This window comes from Ceratotherium simum, chromosome 14 (genome assembly GCF_057802395.1).
Source record: "Ceratotherium simum simum isolate JZ-2026a chromosome 14, ASM5780239v1, whole genome shotgun sequence".
NCBI lineage: Eukaryota > Metazoa > Chordata > Mammalia > Perissodactyla > Rhinocerotidae > Ceratotherium > Ceratotherium simum.
This window is the reverse complement of record NC_141913.1, coordinates 37068891-37085987: the sequence shown is the minus strand read 5'-3', so window position 1 is coordinate 37085987 and position 17097 is coordinate 37068891. Positions and strand designations below refer to the sequence as shown.

The following is a 17097-nucleotide window of genomic DNA, read 5'->3' as shown; positions in this document are numbered from 1 at the left end:
TTTTTTAGGTGATTTATCTTTTTCTCTAATTAGTCTTAGAGATTTTTAATTTCATTTTGATATTCTGCAGTTTTACTGTAAAGTATCTAAGTGTGGATTTAGTTTTTTCTTACTTTGTACTTGGTACTTCCAAACCAAGGACAGGATTATCCCTTAATTCTGGTAAATTTTCAGCTACTCCCTCGTCAATTATTGTTTCTCCTTCATCCCTTCTATTTTTTTCTTCTGAAACTCTTATTAGATGTATTATGTAGTTTCTCAATTTATTTTCCATGTCTCCTAACTATTCTTTAAAACTTTGTATGTGTTTTGTGCTGCATTCTGAGTAAATTTTGTGATACGGGCATCTAATTCACTAATTTGCTCTTTAAAAGTACCCAGTGGCTTATTGAGTTCTTAATTTCAAGAACATATTTTTTTTCTTTCAAAATTTCTAATCAATTTCATTGTTTAAAGCTGTTTTTATTTCTATTTTCTTTTTTATTTGTCTTTTTATGGATGTGATTTTAGCATATAAACATACCGATGTTTAAGTCTTTTTTCAGAATAACCTCTGAAATTTATTTCTAATGGAGCAAATTTGTATTTTAACTACTGATTTTGATTGTAGTCTTTCTTAGCCTTATATTTCTTCAAATGGCTCACAGTAATTTTAGTTTATAAACTCATTTTGAGAGGGAGGTTTGTTTCTCTCTCTCTTCTCTATTTAGTAGGTTTGTGATTGCTTCTTATTAGTTTCCCCAGCCCTCACCCCAGTATCTCAGTCTAGAAACAGATCTTATATATATGGTTGGGGGTTCCTGTCTTATAATGATACTGAGGATGCTCAGACCCAGTCACCAGGCCAGTGGGCAGCTTAAGTTTCTGGTTGTGGGAATGTGTTTCTATCTCCTGCCTTTAAAACTGTAAGCTCACATGTTAGTCAACAACAATTTTCTTTTTTAGCTTCCCTTCATGGTCAGGTAAGTGTTCCTGGCTTCAATACTTCATCTCATGTGGAGCACATTTGGTCTCCATTATTCTGCAGGAGCTGAACTACTCATGGCTGCTGCCACTAGACCAGAAGCCCAGCAAGCCATGGCTTCAGCCCTATTTACTTCTTGATGTTTCTATTTTGTTTCTGGATCATGGAGATTTTTATCTTGTTTCTGAACCCAGTTGTATTATTTTAGTTTTGTTTTTAGTCATCTATTACTGCTATATTTTGGAGTTAAGGGGATGCTTCAGAATTTGCCATCTCCACTGGAAATTTTAACTCCATCATTTTGCAGTAAAGAGGTGAAGAGATATTTCTCCCATTGAATACTAGTGTGCATACTTATTTATTTATACTTTGCTTTATTCCAGAAATGATTTGAGGAATTTTTATATTACACTTATAATAAAATAGTAAAATATAAATAAACTTTAAAGAAAATATAAATTAGAATAGAATACTAAGATTAGGAGGAAAATATAAAATTCACATATGCAGATTATAAGATCCCACATGGCGGGCTGTTATTTTTGGCTCTGAGATTCCAGATAGCCAAAGTGAATAAACACAATTGGTTACTTAGTTCTCTCTTTCCACAAAGAAAGCCGTTGCCAGTTTGAGAGAAGTAAAGTTTTTCTAGCAACAAATTCTAGAATAAATTTCTCCTGTGTGCATCACAGAGAAGACACTGAGATGTGAGGCAGAGGATGCAGTCAACAACTTTGCTACAATATAAGTTAGCAAGGCTGACTCTTAAGAGAGTCTCCCAGTGAAACCCCAAGGCATAATGCACACTCAGCTAGCAAATGGCAGAGCTGAGACAAACTCAGGTATGAGTCTCAGTCATATGTTCTTTAAATCTCCCCCTACTGCCTCCCTAGGGCTGTAAAAGATCTCCATGTACGAACCTTGCATTAGATCACTTTGGCCAGCTTGAGGCAAGAGGTGAATTTCCTTGTTAGTTATTTTATTGTTTTTATTATTTTTGCAAATGATAGGAACTCCACTCAAAATAGCTTAAGCAAAACAAAATTAAAGTTTTTACAAACGTTTTATTGAAACCAAACAATAATTGTAGAGAAGACAGAGTAGATCTGGCTGTAGAGACAACTGATTCTTGGGAATCCAGCACTGACAGGATCCTCTCTACATCTTCTCTCTGCTTCTCTTTGTGTTGCTCTAACTCCTTCTTTCTCTCTGTGGAGCAGTGTAGGTAGCCACAGGCAGCTGCAGCTTTCTTGCCTCGTAAGGAAACATGAAAGAGAGTGCTTCTTCAGTGGATCGAGTTACAATAATCCTTGGGAAGAACTGACGGGTGTGGTTTGGATCATGTGCCCATCTGTGGACCTCTACAAACATTGATGAAGCACTTACTACGTACCAAGCTCTGTACTAGCAACTTTATGTGGATTATATCACTTTATCTTTAGAATAACCCTATGGGAGAGGTAGAAGGCAAAAAAAAAAAAAAATCATTATTCTATAGGGGATTTTGCCCTTGGCCTCGGCCTCTCAGCTCCTTGATCCTTTACCTGCAATGATTTTACCCTCCACCCCACCAAGTCACACATTCCCATGGTCATACCCTAAGGTTAATCTTCATCAATAACAGCATAATCCCATTTCAAGTGTCCCACCCTCCAATCACTACTTCTGGTACGCTGACTCCAACATTCTTTGACCTCATTGGGTCCTCCAATCGATTGATCCCATCACCTTTCACTGTCTATCAACGCTTCCTTTCCCCTACCCCCACCATCATGTCCTTAATTCTCTCCTTACCTGGCTTAAAAACTATGGTTCATCATTGTCCTAGTTTGGTTCCTTCAGAAGTTGACCCTGCAACAAGGATTTGAGTGCAAGTAGTTTATTTGGGAGGTGATCCCAGGAAACATTGGTAGGGGTATAGGGAAGTCAGACAGGGAAGGGAAGGAAGTGAATAAACGGCATTTACTGAACAGGTGTGCAGAACACTCCTCAGGTTATTCACCCCTCAGAGGCAAGGAAACTGGGGCATCCCATCCATCATTGGCTGAAGATTACTCCTGGGGGCACTGACTTGCCAGCACTTCTGGCCTACCCAGAACTACAGGCCAACAGGAAGCCCTCAGATGGAGAGCTGCGGGTGCTTGGCCTAAAAAGCCAACAACATTTACGTATAGAAGTCAAAAAATGTCAGCTCCTTACTTTCCTAGCCCTGCTTGCAACTGGAGCAAGGAACATATGCAAAGCTCAGCAAACCTAATGAATCTGCCCCAGGCTTCAAAGAGGGAGCTCTAGTAATGCAAAGTAAGTTTGGCGGAGAATCCATTCTGGTGGCAATAACGGGCACTGCACTGACATCTGGTTTCCAGGAGCAACAGTACTGGTAGTGCTGGCAGTGGTACCAGTGTTCAGTGCCGTTGAACTGGAAGTGTAAACTGAGGTATCCCGTGTTGAACAGTGGTGGCAGCGATGGTCATCTCCTTCAACGTGCCGTGCTGTGATCTTGGCTGTGATCCTGGCTGCTGCCCAGGCTTCCTTGTTCTCGCTTATTGTCTGAGCCTCTGTCTGCAGCCCAGCAGTTGTGTTAGCCACCCAATAAGTCAGCGATGTCAGTTTCTTCTGTTGCTTGCAACTAAGAAACCTGAGCATTACAATGAATACTGGATGGGTGGGTGGATCAACGGATGAATGGGGCTACAAGGAAACAGAATTTTGTAGTATGAGTAGAGGTTCATCAGGCACAAATGCATTCCGGGCAGGACAGAATGCACAGCATAGGCACTGAGAATGAGAGAGCATGGAGGACTGGGAAAACTGCCAGGAACTCAGTCTGGCTGGGGTGTAATAAGCAAGGTGGACAGCGGTGAGGTGTAAAGCTAAAGAGGCTAGCCTGGGACAGATCATAAAGGATGAGGGTTATGCTCAAGAGTCCTTATTCTATCCTGAAAAAGAAAAAGGAAAACTATCAATTTAATCATGATAGTGATATTAGCATATTTACATTTAGGAAATATGCAATAAAAAAAGAAAATTCTGGAAGCAGGGAAGAGAATGAATTGGAGGGAAGCAAGACTAGAGACAGGAAGACCAGTCAAGGAGCTATAGCAATAATTCCAATGAAAGATGGTGAAGGTCTAAAACAAGGCAGTGAGCTTGGAGAGGAAGCATTGGATCTGAGATATATTAAGGAGGTAGAGCTAAGAGGAATTTTGTGCACATTTTAATAAATAGGAATTAAGGAAGAAGATCATGGATGACTTCAAAGTTCGGGCTTAAACAAATCAGTAGATGATGATGCCATTTATGCGTGCATTCATTCATTCAACAAAAATTTAATTAGCATTTATTGTGGGAAGTGCTGGGTACAATGCAGTGAGTAAAACAGATCTGGTCTGACCTTTGCTGTAGTAACAATTAATCTATGTTAGGCTCTGTTATGTGTCTTCTCAGATTTTCTGGACCTCTTGCTCTGTCTCAGCTGCCACCATGAGTGACTTGGTTAAATTCCTTGTGGTTTAACTACCTGACGCCGACCAGCCACAAACCCACAGATTTCTCCCACCACTTCTGGACTCCAGGGCAGGCCACCTGGCTTTCTGAGTGGCTATCAAAGAACATGGATAACACAACCGGGAAGTATGGGAAAGTTAGTTCCCTGTGGGACAAGCTTTGACCAACAGCAGACAGAAGAAATGAAGATAAAACTCCTCCCTTCCTCAGATTGTTCCAAGGCATGATTTCTCCATATTGTCTGTCTGGAGATGTCCTGTATGGCCAAATGGCTGCACCTGTCAAGATACTGGCTGTTATTTCTTCTTATCATGAAGCAGTGTTTAGCACAGTAATGCATCACTATGCATTGCTCCCCATTCTTTCTTGCCTTTTCCCTAATTGTTGCTGCCCTGGGATAATACCTCCTAAATAAAGCACTTAATCCTTGCATCAGGCTCTGTTTTCTAGGGAACTGGGCTAAGACACATCTGCATAGCAAAACAGAAGGAGATGATGAGTTTTGAGTGAACTTGAGTGAAAATTATCCATCCATTCAAAAATACCGGGTGCTCTGTGTATGCTTGAATTAGGGATACTATGGTGAACAAAACAGACATATTTCCTGCACTTGTAGAGCTTACATTCAGTGGGGATAGGTGACAAATAATAAATAAGCACAGAAATAAATGGACATAATTCCAGATAGTGGTAAGAGTTTTGAAGAAAAATTTTAAAAGGTGATATGATAGTGTCACTGATGTGTGTGGGGGGGTGCTAACCCTTGACTGGGTGGTCAAGGGAACAGAGAATAGGTAGAAGAAAAAGCCTTCTCCAGGAGGAGCAGGTCTTTCACACACAGTGGCTGGAAGGATAGATCTGGAGACAGACATGTTTGTTTAGTATTGGGGGTATAAGTGTGGATAGGAAATTTGTCCCTATTTTCACTGAAATAGTTGGTTAGGACATATGCATAGAAGGTAATGGGAATGGGGAATGGGAATGGGGAGACTGAAGAGAGTACCAAAGGCACGGGTGAGGGTGCAGACTAGGGACAGGTGGAAGACTTACCGGGCAGTGTCAGAGCAGAAAAGGTAGACACTATGCATAATCTCCGGCACTAAGTGGGCATAGGACTTGGGAGAAGCCTGGGCCTGTTTCCTTAGCTGCAAAATAAGAGCATTGATCAAGCTCCACGACTGTATGAGGCAAAGAGGAGCCAATGTGAAACTTCTACATAGCTATATAATTTATCCCTTGAAATCCACCAGTGAAGTCTTTAGGACCCAATAGTAATTGGCTCTCTCCCACCGTTAATTACATTCTGGCCACTCATCAGCTAATGTGATTGTCAGACTCCTTCAGCAAAATGTCTTTTTCATAGCTGAGGACTGTTTACAGTAAGGACAAACAATTGGGGCTCATTAATTCAATCATTAGGATACTGATTATGCATCTATTGTCTACTCTAGTCAGTTATGTTAAATAAGCTCTTCAGTCTTCATCAGAGCAATTATGCTAATATGCTTGAAATTTTCCAAGAGTATTATACCTTCATACACTTATCTTGCCTAGCAGCACTCTGGTTCAGTCGATATTGTCACACACAGACAATAATCATCAAGGCATAAGGCCCTATTGTTGATATATGACTACCAAATTGTCCCCCCTTACAAGAGAACTGTAAACAATTTGTACATTGTTCTCTCACGGTTTAGACATTGGCCCGTTTAGTTTTTTTTGCAAAATATGTAGATGTCAGATAATATTTAAATGCCTTTATGGGAGTGCTCATTGCATTGAAATTGTATTGTAATTTTCCAAGTAATATTTGAATAATCATTGGATTAGCTATCTAATGATCAAGTGACTCACTGATTATTTATGCCTTTAAATACATGGACAAGAAATATAATATTAAGTATCAGATGCCTGGAGAATGGTGAGAAGTGTAACTTGTTTTCGCCAAATATTTTTCTCTCAACCAGAGCCAACTTCTCTCTCAATCTCTTTCTCTCTATAAATCTAAAAAACCTTACTTGTATGTCTTGTTTTCTTGAGGATTTTGGCCATAAAATAAGAATTTTCCAGCATGATCAACCAATGCTTTTATGATAGGCACAAAACAGATAACTGATAAACACTTGCTGAATTTAATTTTTTTCTTGTATCTACTTTATTCTTGTCTCCAGCTTTTCCCATCAGATGTTTAAATATTTTTTTAATTTTAATAAAAACCAGCATGTGAATAAGGACTCTGTGTGTGTGTGTGTGTGTAGAGGAAGGTGTACACATCTTCAACATAAGTTCATTTAAAACATGAAATTCCATTGTAGCGAGATAAAAACCCAGCTGGTGTCGGAGTTCTTCATTATCATTTACGACAAAAGTAACCCCATACATTTGCTCTTTACAATTTTTACTTTGGTTATCTCATTTAATCAGTGTCCTTTCAATTGCAAATAACTGGACCTTTAAGATGTAGTAACGCTCACTACAACTTAGTTCCACCAGGATAAGCAAATGTAGAGACTGGATGTTGACATGATACTCTACAGTTGTATTGAGGGCAAATATGAACTAGAAGGACGGAGCAAAGCTGGAAAGAATGCTTGCAGACCTATGACACACATTTTCCACTACACAAATGTTGAATTTCACCTTTCTTCAATTACTTAATATTTATCTTAGGGTGTGCAAAGACGACTGACAACAAGATGCTGTCCTTGCCCTTCAGGAATTTACAATCTAAACGAGGAGACAAAACATACACACAAGTAAAGTTAAAAAAAAAAAACCCTCAAGACTAAACTAACAGATCAAGACACTAACCAAAGTGAAGTCATGGTATGTAAATTATTCCAACCATTAGAGAGCATTCATAGGATAGTGATATCCTTTCGGCTGGGGTAACCAGGAAAGGCTTTTCAGATTTATCAGAGAGGAGATGGAGTATGAGTTCTATCTTTTGAAAAATCAATAGATGGATATATATATATATATATATATATATATATGTTTTTTTAAATTCAAACTACAGAAAATTAATGATGAAATTTAAGTTTTCCACTCATGACTCCAAGGTTCTTTTTCCAGAAGCAACCACCATTATCATTTTTCTCAGGTGTCATTCCAGTACATTTCACTACTTTTAAATGGATTCTGAATTGGTTTTGATTTAATTGATTTTGCAGTGTCATGCGTGATGCAGGGTTAAACTCGGTGTCTATCCACATAAAAATAAGACTCACTCAATATAATTCATACAGTAGGGACCTATTGATAGGTCTTGAGGTACCTTAGTGGATTTCCAAGTTGGTTGTTGCCACGGCAATCCTGCTACATCCACTGCCAGTTTCTGTCTTGACCCACTTTGGTTCAGATGCATTTCTAGCAGAGCGCACCGTAGACAGGCTCTGGTTCCTAAGCCCTTAGCACACTGCATTGGTGGCCAGATGCTGCTCCTCTCCTTCCTCAATCCTACAGATCCTGGAAGGCTTCCTAAATGGAAGGGTTAGGGACCCAAAGTTTGACACTTTGGAGACATGGTCTAACTTAGAATTAAGCATATTATCCACTGTATTAACGTATCCCTCAAAGTACCTAACTCCCACACTAGGAGCAGATTCTCCTGGAATTCTGGCTAGCCCTGCTTTTGTTTCTACTCCTACTCACCCACATGGACACCCAAATGCACACCCTGGTCACACAGGAGAAAATATTTGTGTGACCCAGGGTAGCTTTTTATAGGCCATTTCATACTAAAACTGTTGACTTGTGTTAGCAGGAAGGACCAAAAACTCCAAAACAGTCTTTCTACTTCTAAATCAAACAGCCTTTGCCTTAGACCATCCTCCTGGGTGGCTCTGGGAAGTGGACACAGAAGTCTTGGGAGGTGTAACAGCTCCACCAATTGGCTTCCTGGGCCTCCTTCATGAGCTATTTTTAAAAAGCAGTGAGTAGAGCTGCCTCTAAACTGACAATGAAGAACTACCCCCGAAGTAAACTTCTGAAGGGAAAATTTCTGCTGAGTAGGTTCATCTTAGCATAAATGCATGCAGGCAACACAAGGGAAGAAACCATAACGATTATGGATTTTCTTTTAACTTCAAAGACCCGTGCTATTCACTTTCATATTTCTTATTTTACTTAATCATCACACAACTATATTTAAATAGCTATCATTGCAGGTGAGTTCTACTTGCCAATGACCACAGATGCGGAACAGAGCTGCATTCAAAACTACAATTTGCCTAACTCCAGGGTTCATGTGCTTCATCACAATCTTTCGATGAGAAAAGTACTTCCATGTTTGAGGAAAGAGATGGTGGAAATGAAGGAGATTTTGAAAGGAAATCTGGAAAACCTGTAAGACTCAGAGGATCGCTAAATCCGTCTCTCTCCAGGTCCATCTGAAGGCATCGTTCTCCGGGAGGCGTTCATTTCTGAAAAGAAAGAGGACACTTCAACAACTCTTACTGTTTGAAATGGTCACTTGGTACTTCCTGCTTAGTGATTTGTATTGCTAGTGCCGCCTTCCTGCTTGTTCGTCTTGAGTCCCCAATTAAATCCATGAAGAAAGGAGTACACGAGAAGGAGTGCTGGACAGGGAGGCAAGAAAACCGTGTTGCCTCTGTCTTGCCTCTGTCACCAACACCTCTGTGAGACCTAAGTTTCTTTCCAACTTTAGTTCTATGGTGCTCCCTGCCTAACATAGTAGGTGCTTAATAAATACTTGATGTGACTAGTTGGGTTCAATATTTCAGCAAAGGCTTGGGTGTCCGTAAGGTACAAGCGACAAGGTTACCCGAGTGCGGTTACGCCCCCACCAGCTTCAGGCAGCCAGCAGCTTAGGGCCTTGGAGGGCAGACGTGGGAAGTTCGGGCTTAAGAACTTCGTCTGAACAGTGGAGAAATGAAGGAGAAAATAACCCAGCATTCACGGGGCATCGTGCTAGGCGCTTATCTTTCAGACTTCGCTAGGACCATCAGAGCATGCGTGATTAACACCATTAGACAGAACCAAAATTCCGGTTAAACAAAAATACCTGGCATCCCCCACCCTGGCCCTAATACCCATAAAAGCCCCGCCCTGGGCTGAGTTACTTCTCGGACCTCGCCCCCATTAACCACCACCACGGCCCCGCCCACTCATTCGCATACGGGCGCGCCCAGTGTGGGTCGGGGACCCCGGCTTCTGCGGAGCCTTCTTCTGCCCTGACTCGTCCCGTCCTCCGGGGGGGCCCCGGGCCTCCCCAGGGGATGAGCATGTATCCACGCCCGGCTTGATTACGGAAGGTGGACCAGGCGGTGGCCCAACAGGCCGCACCCAATGGCGCTGGCGAGACACCGAGGAGTGGGCCCGGGGCCGAGGCAATGAGGGACGGGGGGTCGCCAGCGCCGCAGATTACGTGCCTTCCCCTCCCTTCCCTTCCCGAGCCTCTCGTGCAGCGCGCCGGAGACGAAGTCAACCGAAACCGCAGCCGTCCCACCCCGCCTCGTCCTCGGCCGCCGGGCCGCCCGCCTGCCCGCGCCTCGCCTCACGCTCTACGGGGGAGGCGGGACCAATCAGCGAGCGACGTCTCCCTTCCGATTCGAGATCCCTGACGCGCGGCTCACACCCCGAGCACCCCGCGCGCTGATTGGTTGCCCGCGCCGCCAGTCCGGCGGGAGGGCGGGCCGGGCCGAAGGGAAAGGAGGTGGGGAGGTAGTGGCCCGCGACTCTCCGAGTCCCGCTCGCGCCCCGGCCCTTCCCGGGCGCTCGACCTCCTTTTTCCCTCCTCCGCTCGCCCCGTCTTCCGTGAGCGCAGAGCGCTGCGCTCGGCCGGCGTGCCTCGCGCCCTAACGGGCGGCCGGGGGCGCCAATCAGCGGGCGGCAGGGTGCCAGCCCCGGAGCTGCGCCGGCGAATCGGCGGGGCTCGCGGCCCGGGGTGGGAGGCGGGTCTACCGCGCGGCCGCGGCGGCGGAGGAGCAGCTCCCAGCCAGCAGCCAGCGAGCGCGGAGCGAGCCGCCCGGAGGTGGGTGCGCCGCGCCGCTGTGGCCGGCGGCGGAGGGCGCAGGGCGGAAGCGGAGGTGGGCCGGCGGACGCGGCGGCGGAGCTTCGGCCGTCCGGGCGGCCCAGGAGGTGGGGGGTGCGGGCGCGCGCCCGAGGGGAGGAGGGGCGGCGGCGGCGGGACGCGCGTCCCCACCCCCTCCTCCCCGCGGGCGGCGGCCGGGCCCGCGCCCCCTCCCCGCGCGCCGGGGCCGCGGGCCGGGCACTGGCTGGGGGGCGGGGCGGGAGGCCGGGCGACCGCGAGAGTGTTTTCAGTTCCGCCTCCCATCGCCCATTCCCCTTTCCCCTCCCAGCCCCTCATCCTATTCGGAAGAGGAAGGAACAAAAGGTCCCGGACCCCCGGCTCTGACGGGGCGGGACCCGGAGCCTCGGTGCAGGTACAGCCGGGCGCCCGGCGGGCCCCGGGGCCGGGGGTGTGTTTGTGTTGGGCTCGAGTCGTGAGGCTCGCCGCGTCACATGGCCACGGGCTGGGGGCTGGGGTGTGGCGAGGTCGGGGCAGCGCGAGCCCGGCCCTCGGGTGCGGAGTGCGGGGCCGGCCGGTCGGCCGGCGGGAAGAGGTCGGCGCCCGGAGCTGCCCGCCCGCCGGGCCCGGGGCCGGCTGTGGCCCTTCCCTTCCGCCGCCAACACACTTGGTAGTTGGTGGTCCTGATTTTCAAAGCCGGAGGGATAGAACTGTTGTTGCAGGAGTTGTTGGGGAGCCGTGTTACGAGCGTGTGTTACTTTGCTTCCACTTTTTAATTTTTTTCTGGTCCTGTAACCTTTGTGAACCATTGTAGTCTCGGGGTTCCGAATTGCTTGTGTGTGCTCTCACACAAACACGCACACTGGTGCTGGTACTCTGTCGAGATTCTTCTCTGCTCACTTGTGAAAGTTGCTCTGTGAGTGGAGCCTGTTAGTTTTTGTCACACGCCTTTAGAAAGCACGCTAATTGATTTCACGTATTTCAAACTTCGTTTTCAAATTTGCAACTTTAATTGTTCTCTCCTGGGGGATACTGTCCTTGGGTTGGGTATTTTTGTGTTTTATTGACTTAACCCTTATGTGGTTGTGGTTTCCTTTTGATCCTAAACAAAAGAAAAACAATACCTAGGTTGGTTTTGGTATTCCTTCCTCTTGACCCTTTAAAAGCTAAATACTACCGGTTTCTTGTCAACTAAACCTTTATTTAAAAAAATCTCCATGTAAAACGAATTTGGAAGTAGTATTTTCTATCAGTGATGTCTTATTTGTTAGAGTTTGGAGTATCCTAAATTTTGGTGTTTTAAACTTTTAAAACGGCACATGTAAAGTAATTGTTAATGAATAAATAAATGATCATGCAGACTTAGAGTAATTCCATCTTTCTAAAAGTGGTCCCTGAAATTTGAATTAATTTCTAGAATTCTGAGTGATTCTGTAATCTTAGTTCCTTTTCATTTTCTCGCTTCTGTTTTCATATGAATTGAGCCTGTACCACAGATTGTAAGGATGTTTTTCTTAAGCCTAAAAAGATGATAAATTTGCTGTCAGTACTCTGAAAATACATTTGCTGTCATTCTGGTTTTGACCTCCTTTTAAAAAAAGATTTCCTTACATGGAAGTGTAAATCAAATAGTTAAATGAAGTTTGAGGAGTTTTAACGTGACCAGATAAATAAGTGAAGCAAATAGAACAGAGATGGGAAAAATAATGTAAAGTAGATTTCATAAATGTATTGTAGTTTGAGGGTTTTTTCATTTGCTTAAAAAAACCCATATGGGATATTGATAGAATTTTCTCCACCAAAAGGTCGTTTAGCAAACATTTATATTAAATTCAGAAAGTAACGCTGATTTCGTTTTTAAAGTTCCTTAGTTTTTGCCGTAAAATTAGTTGTGGTAGTAAATAAGAATAGTTCAAGTCTGTGGGCATGTGTAAGGTAAGTGCCCCGTTATACTCTTAATGTCAAAATTAAATGAGTTTAAAGTAGTTCATTGGCCAATTTTAATTAATGTAATGTGATTGAAAACATCCGTTTCTGGGCTTGTTTTAGTAGGAAATTGCTCTTAAAGCTTGGTTTTTATACTTTGTAGCTATGCCTTCTAAAGTGATTTCAGGTTATAGGTGTTAAATAAAAGTTTGGTTTTTCAAGGTTGTAACTTACCTGTACCTAGTAATAAGTGGTCAAATCTCTACACAATCTGTAAGGTTCATGAAATAATAGTGTTGTAAGAAACTGCAGGGCAATTTCCTGTTGTTTGTGGCTTGTCAGGCTTGGTATGTGTTTTAACTCTTAAGAAAGAATTTGGGGATGGTTTTGTATATTTCAGCAGAAATTCTCTTTAATAGGAACAAAGGTTGTTTCTACTTGAAGGTGGCAAAAGGTCCTCTTTTCATTTTTGTATTATAAATATTGGAATCGTGTTGCTATAATCTTGTTGCTTCACAATGGGGAAAAATATGTGAGTGAAAAACACTCTAGCTGCATAATCTGCTGATCAAAGACCTATTGAATTTTACCTTTTGCAAATATTTTCAGTTTTGGCTTTATAAAGGTCTGAAAGCCCTGCTTATTCTTGTTTGGTTTTGATTCTGTTGGTTTTGTACTTTAGGATTCCAAAGGCCTCGTTTTGTAGCAGCTTTTTTATACAGGTGTTTTTGTAATGCATATAAAAGCTGTATTTAGTGCAGTCTGGCAGATGGTGGTTTATTCATATTCTTGGGACAAGAGTCATTTTTAGAGGCTGGAGAGGGGCATGTCTTTTGGATTCCTTGTCTTTTGATGGGAGTAGAGGAGCCATTTTTAAGCTCTTAGTTTCTGTAAGAGGAAAAATGTTTTCCACTGAGTATTGCCAAGGTATGTCAGAAAATGTGAAATAGAAAGATTTCAAAACCAATTCAGGAGAGGTTATGCATTTATTCAACAAATAACTTGCATTTATTGAACAAGTAGCATTTATCCAACCAATAAAATAGGCTTTGTTATGTGACAGGCCTGACCTAGGCAATAAAGTATGTAACAGGGAACGAGTATAACCCTATTCCTTAATGGAATTAGAGAAGTGGAAACTCCTATCTCCTGCCCTGTCCTCCAGTGTTTAGAATAAGAAAATCATATTAGTGTACAACTGGAGGGAGCTGGTAATACATACTGAACCAGTTCCTAAAGTGTGCTTGCATTGCTTTCTGTCAGATGTAGAGGACAGCACCAGGGAGGAGCGGTAACTCTTAGTGTCACTGGGAACAATCAGTGTATTTTGGGGGGGAACTTGTCACTGTTTTTGCACAATCTATACAAATTGCAGATATAGCCAGTCTTTCAGAAACGCATTTGTTGCCAAACACATGAAAACTTGTGGAGCTAAGCTTACTTTGGCCTTAGTTTGATTATTCATTGCCTGTTAGTTAGAGAAACTGATTAGGGAAAGAAAGCAAACCTGAATCAGTCAGGTTCCGATGAAAGAATCAGAAATAAAGTGTAAAAACAATTAGCTAAACCGAGAGTAAGGATTGGGCTGCAGTCTCATGTAGTGGAAAGGCCATGGGTTTTGGAGTCAGAGAGACCTAGGTTACTAGTCAGTTTCTCAGTTACTGTATTGGGCAAATTACTTAACTCCTGAGCCTTGGTGTTCTAACTGAAAATGGAGTTAGTAACACTTACCTCTTAAGGTTATCACAAGGATTAAATAATCATCATTAAAGTACCTAGAACATTGCCTCAGACAGGAGGGTCCTCCCAGATGATCTCTTCTCTTCCTCTCTTCTAGTTGTGGCTTTCAGTTTTCTTTCTAATCCAGATGATTTGCCTGCACTCTTATCCTTGACCTATTATTAAAGGCATTTGAGAACCAGACACTAAGCAAAGAAGGCTGGTGGTAGCCAAATTGTGAGTCCATACCTTAAAGCTCTAGTAGTCATAGGAGAGCCATGGAGACCCTTAATCAGAACCTCTTGGCGTTTATTTCAGATGTTTCTAACAAGCAAAGTTATCTGGCTTCTAAACCCACAGTGGATTAGAAACAAGTAGATTGTGGGTAATGTGGGAGGTTAAAGGGGAGTGTAGTGGGGGATGGGGTAGGAGAATGGGGAACTGTTAGCCTACTGTCTGTTGTACGAAAAAACAGATAACAGCCTGGTGAGGATAATAGAGATAATCTACAAGACACGAAAACAAATAATAAGAGCCTAGCTAGTATGTCTGGGACCATTCAGTACAGGACCAGACCTGAAAACATAGTAATGAATGTTCATCAATTAGCTTAAATCATATTTGGAGACATCTTTTTAAGAGTGCGGTAATCTATGTAATATACTTTAGATTGTCACTCAGGATGATTAACAAGTGTTCTTAAAGGAGTAGAACATTGTGCTATATCAGATGACTTATTTCATGAAAGATCCATAGTACCTACTCTGACCAAGATGTTTTTCATTTGTTTTGCCATTCAGAGCACCATGATTCCAGACTGAAAAGCCTTTCGTGCTAGGCCAGTAGTAAAGAAAGGTGATCTAAATGGTGTAGCACCCCATACCACACCTTTTCTTCAGAGTAAGTCATTCTTTTTGTCCATCTCCAGGGGTGTCATGTAAGACTTTTCACTCAGGCTTTGAGATAGAGTATGCTAGAGATTTAGTGTGGACAGTTAGCTAGTCTGTCTGTTGAGGGCTTCTTGCCTCTTATATGTGACTTCTACTCAATGTTAGCCTTAATAATTTTTTTGGATCCTCTTCCTTCCTATCTCAGAGTTACATTCTAAACCGTCTACTCCATCAGTTATTAATTGGTGACTCTGTAGTGTGTAGCCTTGGCTATTTAAAAAAAAAATAGGGGGCCGGCCCCGTGGCTTAGCGGTTAGGTGTGCGCGCTCCGCTGCTGGCGGCCCGGGTTCGGATCCTGGGCGTGCACGGACGCACCGCTTCTCCGGCCATGCTGAGGCTGCGTCCCACATACAGCAACTAGAAGGCTGTGCAACTATGACATACAACTATCTACTGGGGCTTTGGGGGAAAAAAATAAATTAAAAAAAAAATTTTTTTTTTAAATAGAATTTTTTTTTTTGCCTATAGTACAGAAGTAATCCAGCTTTTTTTGTTTAAAAATGCAGTTAGAGGCCTATCACTTGTCTCTCATTAATTTTGATCATTTCTCCAGATTGGTATAATTGTGATGTATTCATTTAGGACGTATTTCAATGCTGGTTCTAAATATACATCTCAAGGGTAGTTCTCAGCTTCAATTTCAGTAATTTCATGTAGGGAGAATGTAATTTTGCCAAGCCAGGTAGATTTTAGACACTGTCTCTGGTTTGGCCAGATAGCCAGAAACATTAGGATAATTCTGTGACTTTAATACTTGCTGTATATTCTAGAGTGAGTGGTTCTCCTTTAGTTCAGTGGGTTCCTCTTAGATGTAACTAAGCCACACTGATAGGACGGGTGTCTGGTAATTTAGATCTGTCTTTGTACTCTTAAAACAGAAACCGTAAAGTGATTCATTCTTACTGAAATTTGTGAGTTTACTATGAAATTGTCGCTAATTCTTCCAGGTAGTTCGGTAATTTTTCAAAGTCTGCAATTACTTTGGCATCAGTACTAGAGCAATGGAAAGTGAGTGTAGACTTTAGTTGCGATCTGTTCAGTACACATGTCCAATTTGCGTCTGAAAGCTGCATTTCCTTGATAAATCTACACTGACCTACTCCTACCTTCCTTCCTTTTTAGGGAGAAAGGTATAGTTTCAGGTTTAGTATATTCAGTTAGTAAGGAAGAATAATCTTGGGGGAGCCACTGGCAAGTTCATTACCTTCAGTCTTTTAATTCAAAAAAGACTCTTGATCTGAGGAGGTAACATAGTAAACATGTGATCTTGTTATTTGCCTGTGTTTAAAGTATGTTTTCATATGCTGGTTCAACTTCTTCCAAAAACTCTGTAAAGAGATAATAGTTAACGTCTTGTCAGTATTAAGGAAATGTTCCATCTTAATCACATCGTTCACTATAAACTGTGGAGTGGTGAATCTGATTTGCCAAGTTCACAGAATAAACTCCTGTTAAATGGTGCAGTGGAAGCTGGGCCCGTGAGCGTACTCCCTTGATTTGAATGAACTATGGAAACTTTTTTGTAGACTAGAGGTGCTTTATCTGTGGCAGTGAATGCAAATTTTCCATGTTTAGACCAACCTTTTACTTCATAGACAGATGGTTAGGCTGTAGTTCATGTAAGCTGGCCAATTAAACTTTTCTTTATAAAATGTTTTAAGTATCAGAAGGGTCTTGCTTTGGCCTGAGGTTTGTGCATTGGCCGTTTCTGCTCTAAACCAGTAGTTTTCAAACTTAAAGCATGCACACGTGCGCGCGCACACACACACACCCCATGCACACAATAGCAACCAGAAGGCTCTCAAAAAACAAAAAAAAACCCAAAAAACATTACACAGAATCTCAAAATATAAGGGGAATGGGCAGTTGCCGAAGCCCTGCCTGCTCAGTTTTCCTCTCATTCTTACCTCCAGGAAGCCTTGGATGCTCCACTGAGGAATAATAGATCTTAGAGAAAAATCTTTGCTGTAGACCTGGACTGTTCCATATCGTAGACACTAGCCACATATGGCCATTTAGCACTTAAAATATGGCTGCTG

At 42.8% G+C, this 17097-nt stretch overlaps 2 protein-coding genes across 5 annotated transcripts in view; one reads left to right on the top strand and one right to left on the bottom strand.

Annotated features, from left to right (window-relative positions):
• Nucleotides 1–2008: 2008 nt before the first annotated feature.
• On the bottom strand, nucleotides 2009–11272 carry LOC147915303 (uncharacterized). The gene is made up of 7 exons (XM_087439406.1): nucleotides 10852–11272; nucleotides 9994–10710; nucleotides 8817–8895; nucleotides 7749–7951; nucleotides 5522–5616; nucleotides 2759–3655; nucleotides 2009–2413 (listed from the first exon to the last, which is right to left on the bottom strand). The coding sequence occupies exons 1-3, from the start codon at nucleotides 11270–11272 to the stop codon at nucleotides 8837–8839; spliced, it is 1197 nt and encodes a 398-aa protein (XP_087295532.1). The 3' UTR covers nucleotides 2009–2413; nucleotides 2759–3655; nucleotides 5522–5616; nucleotides 7749–7951; nucleotides 8817–8836.
• SMAD2 (SMAD family member 2) overlaps nucleotides 10299–17097 on the top strand; it is an 85787-nt gene continuing 78988 nt past the window's right edge. For 2 of the 4 annotated variants that reach the window (XM_087439185.1, XM_087439183.1), the window contains exon 1: nucleotides 10299–10466. The gene's annotated coding sequence lies outside the window, so the exon portion shown is untranslated. Of the gene's footprint in view, nucleotides 10467–10716; nucleotides 10879–14604; nucleotides 15009–17097 lie in introns of those variants that run through there. The other 2 variants (XM_004422514.3, XM_087439184.1) reach the window with 2 other exon arrangements.

What these genes read in the sequence shown, in the direction of transcription:
- LOC147915303 (XM_087439406.1), bottom strand. Translation starts at nt 11,272, where the DNA reads ATGGTTCACAAAGGTTACAGGACCAGAAAAAAATTAAAAAGTGGAAGC. An exon ending in GAGGCTCCGGGTCCCGCCCC is followed by an intron (nt 10,711 to 10,851) that starts GTCAGAGCCGGG and finishes CCCGCCCCCCAG; the next exon opens with CCAGTGCCCGGCCCGCGGCC. An exon ending in TCCCGCCTCCCCCGTAGAGC is followed by an intron (nt 8,896 to 9,993) that starts GTGAGGCGAGGC and finishes CTTTCTTTTCAG; the next exon opens with AAATGAACGCCTCCCGGAGA.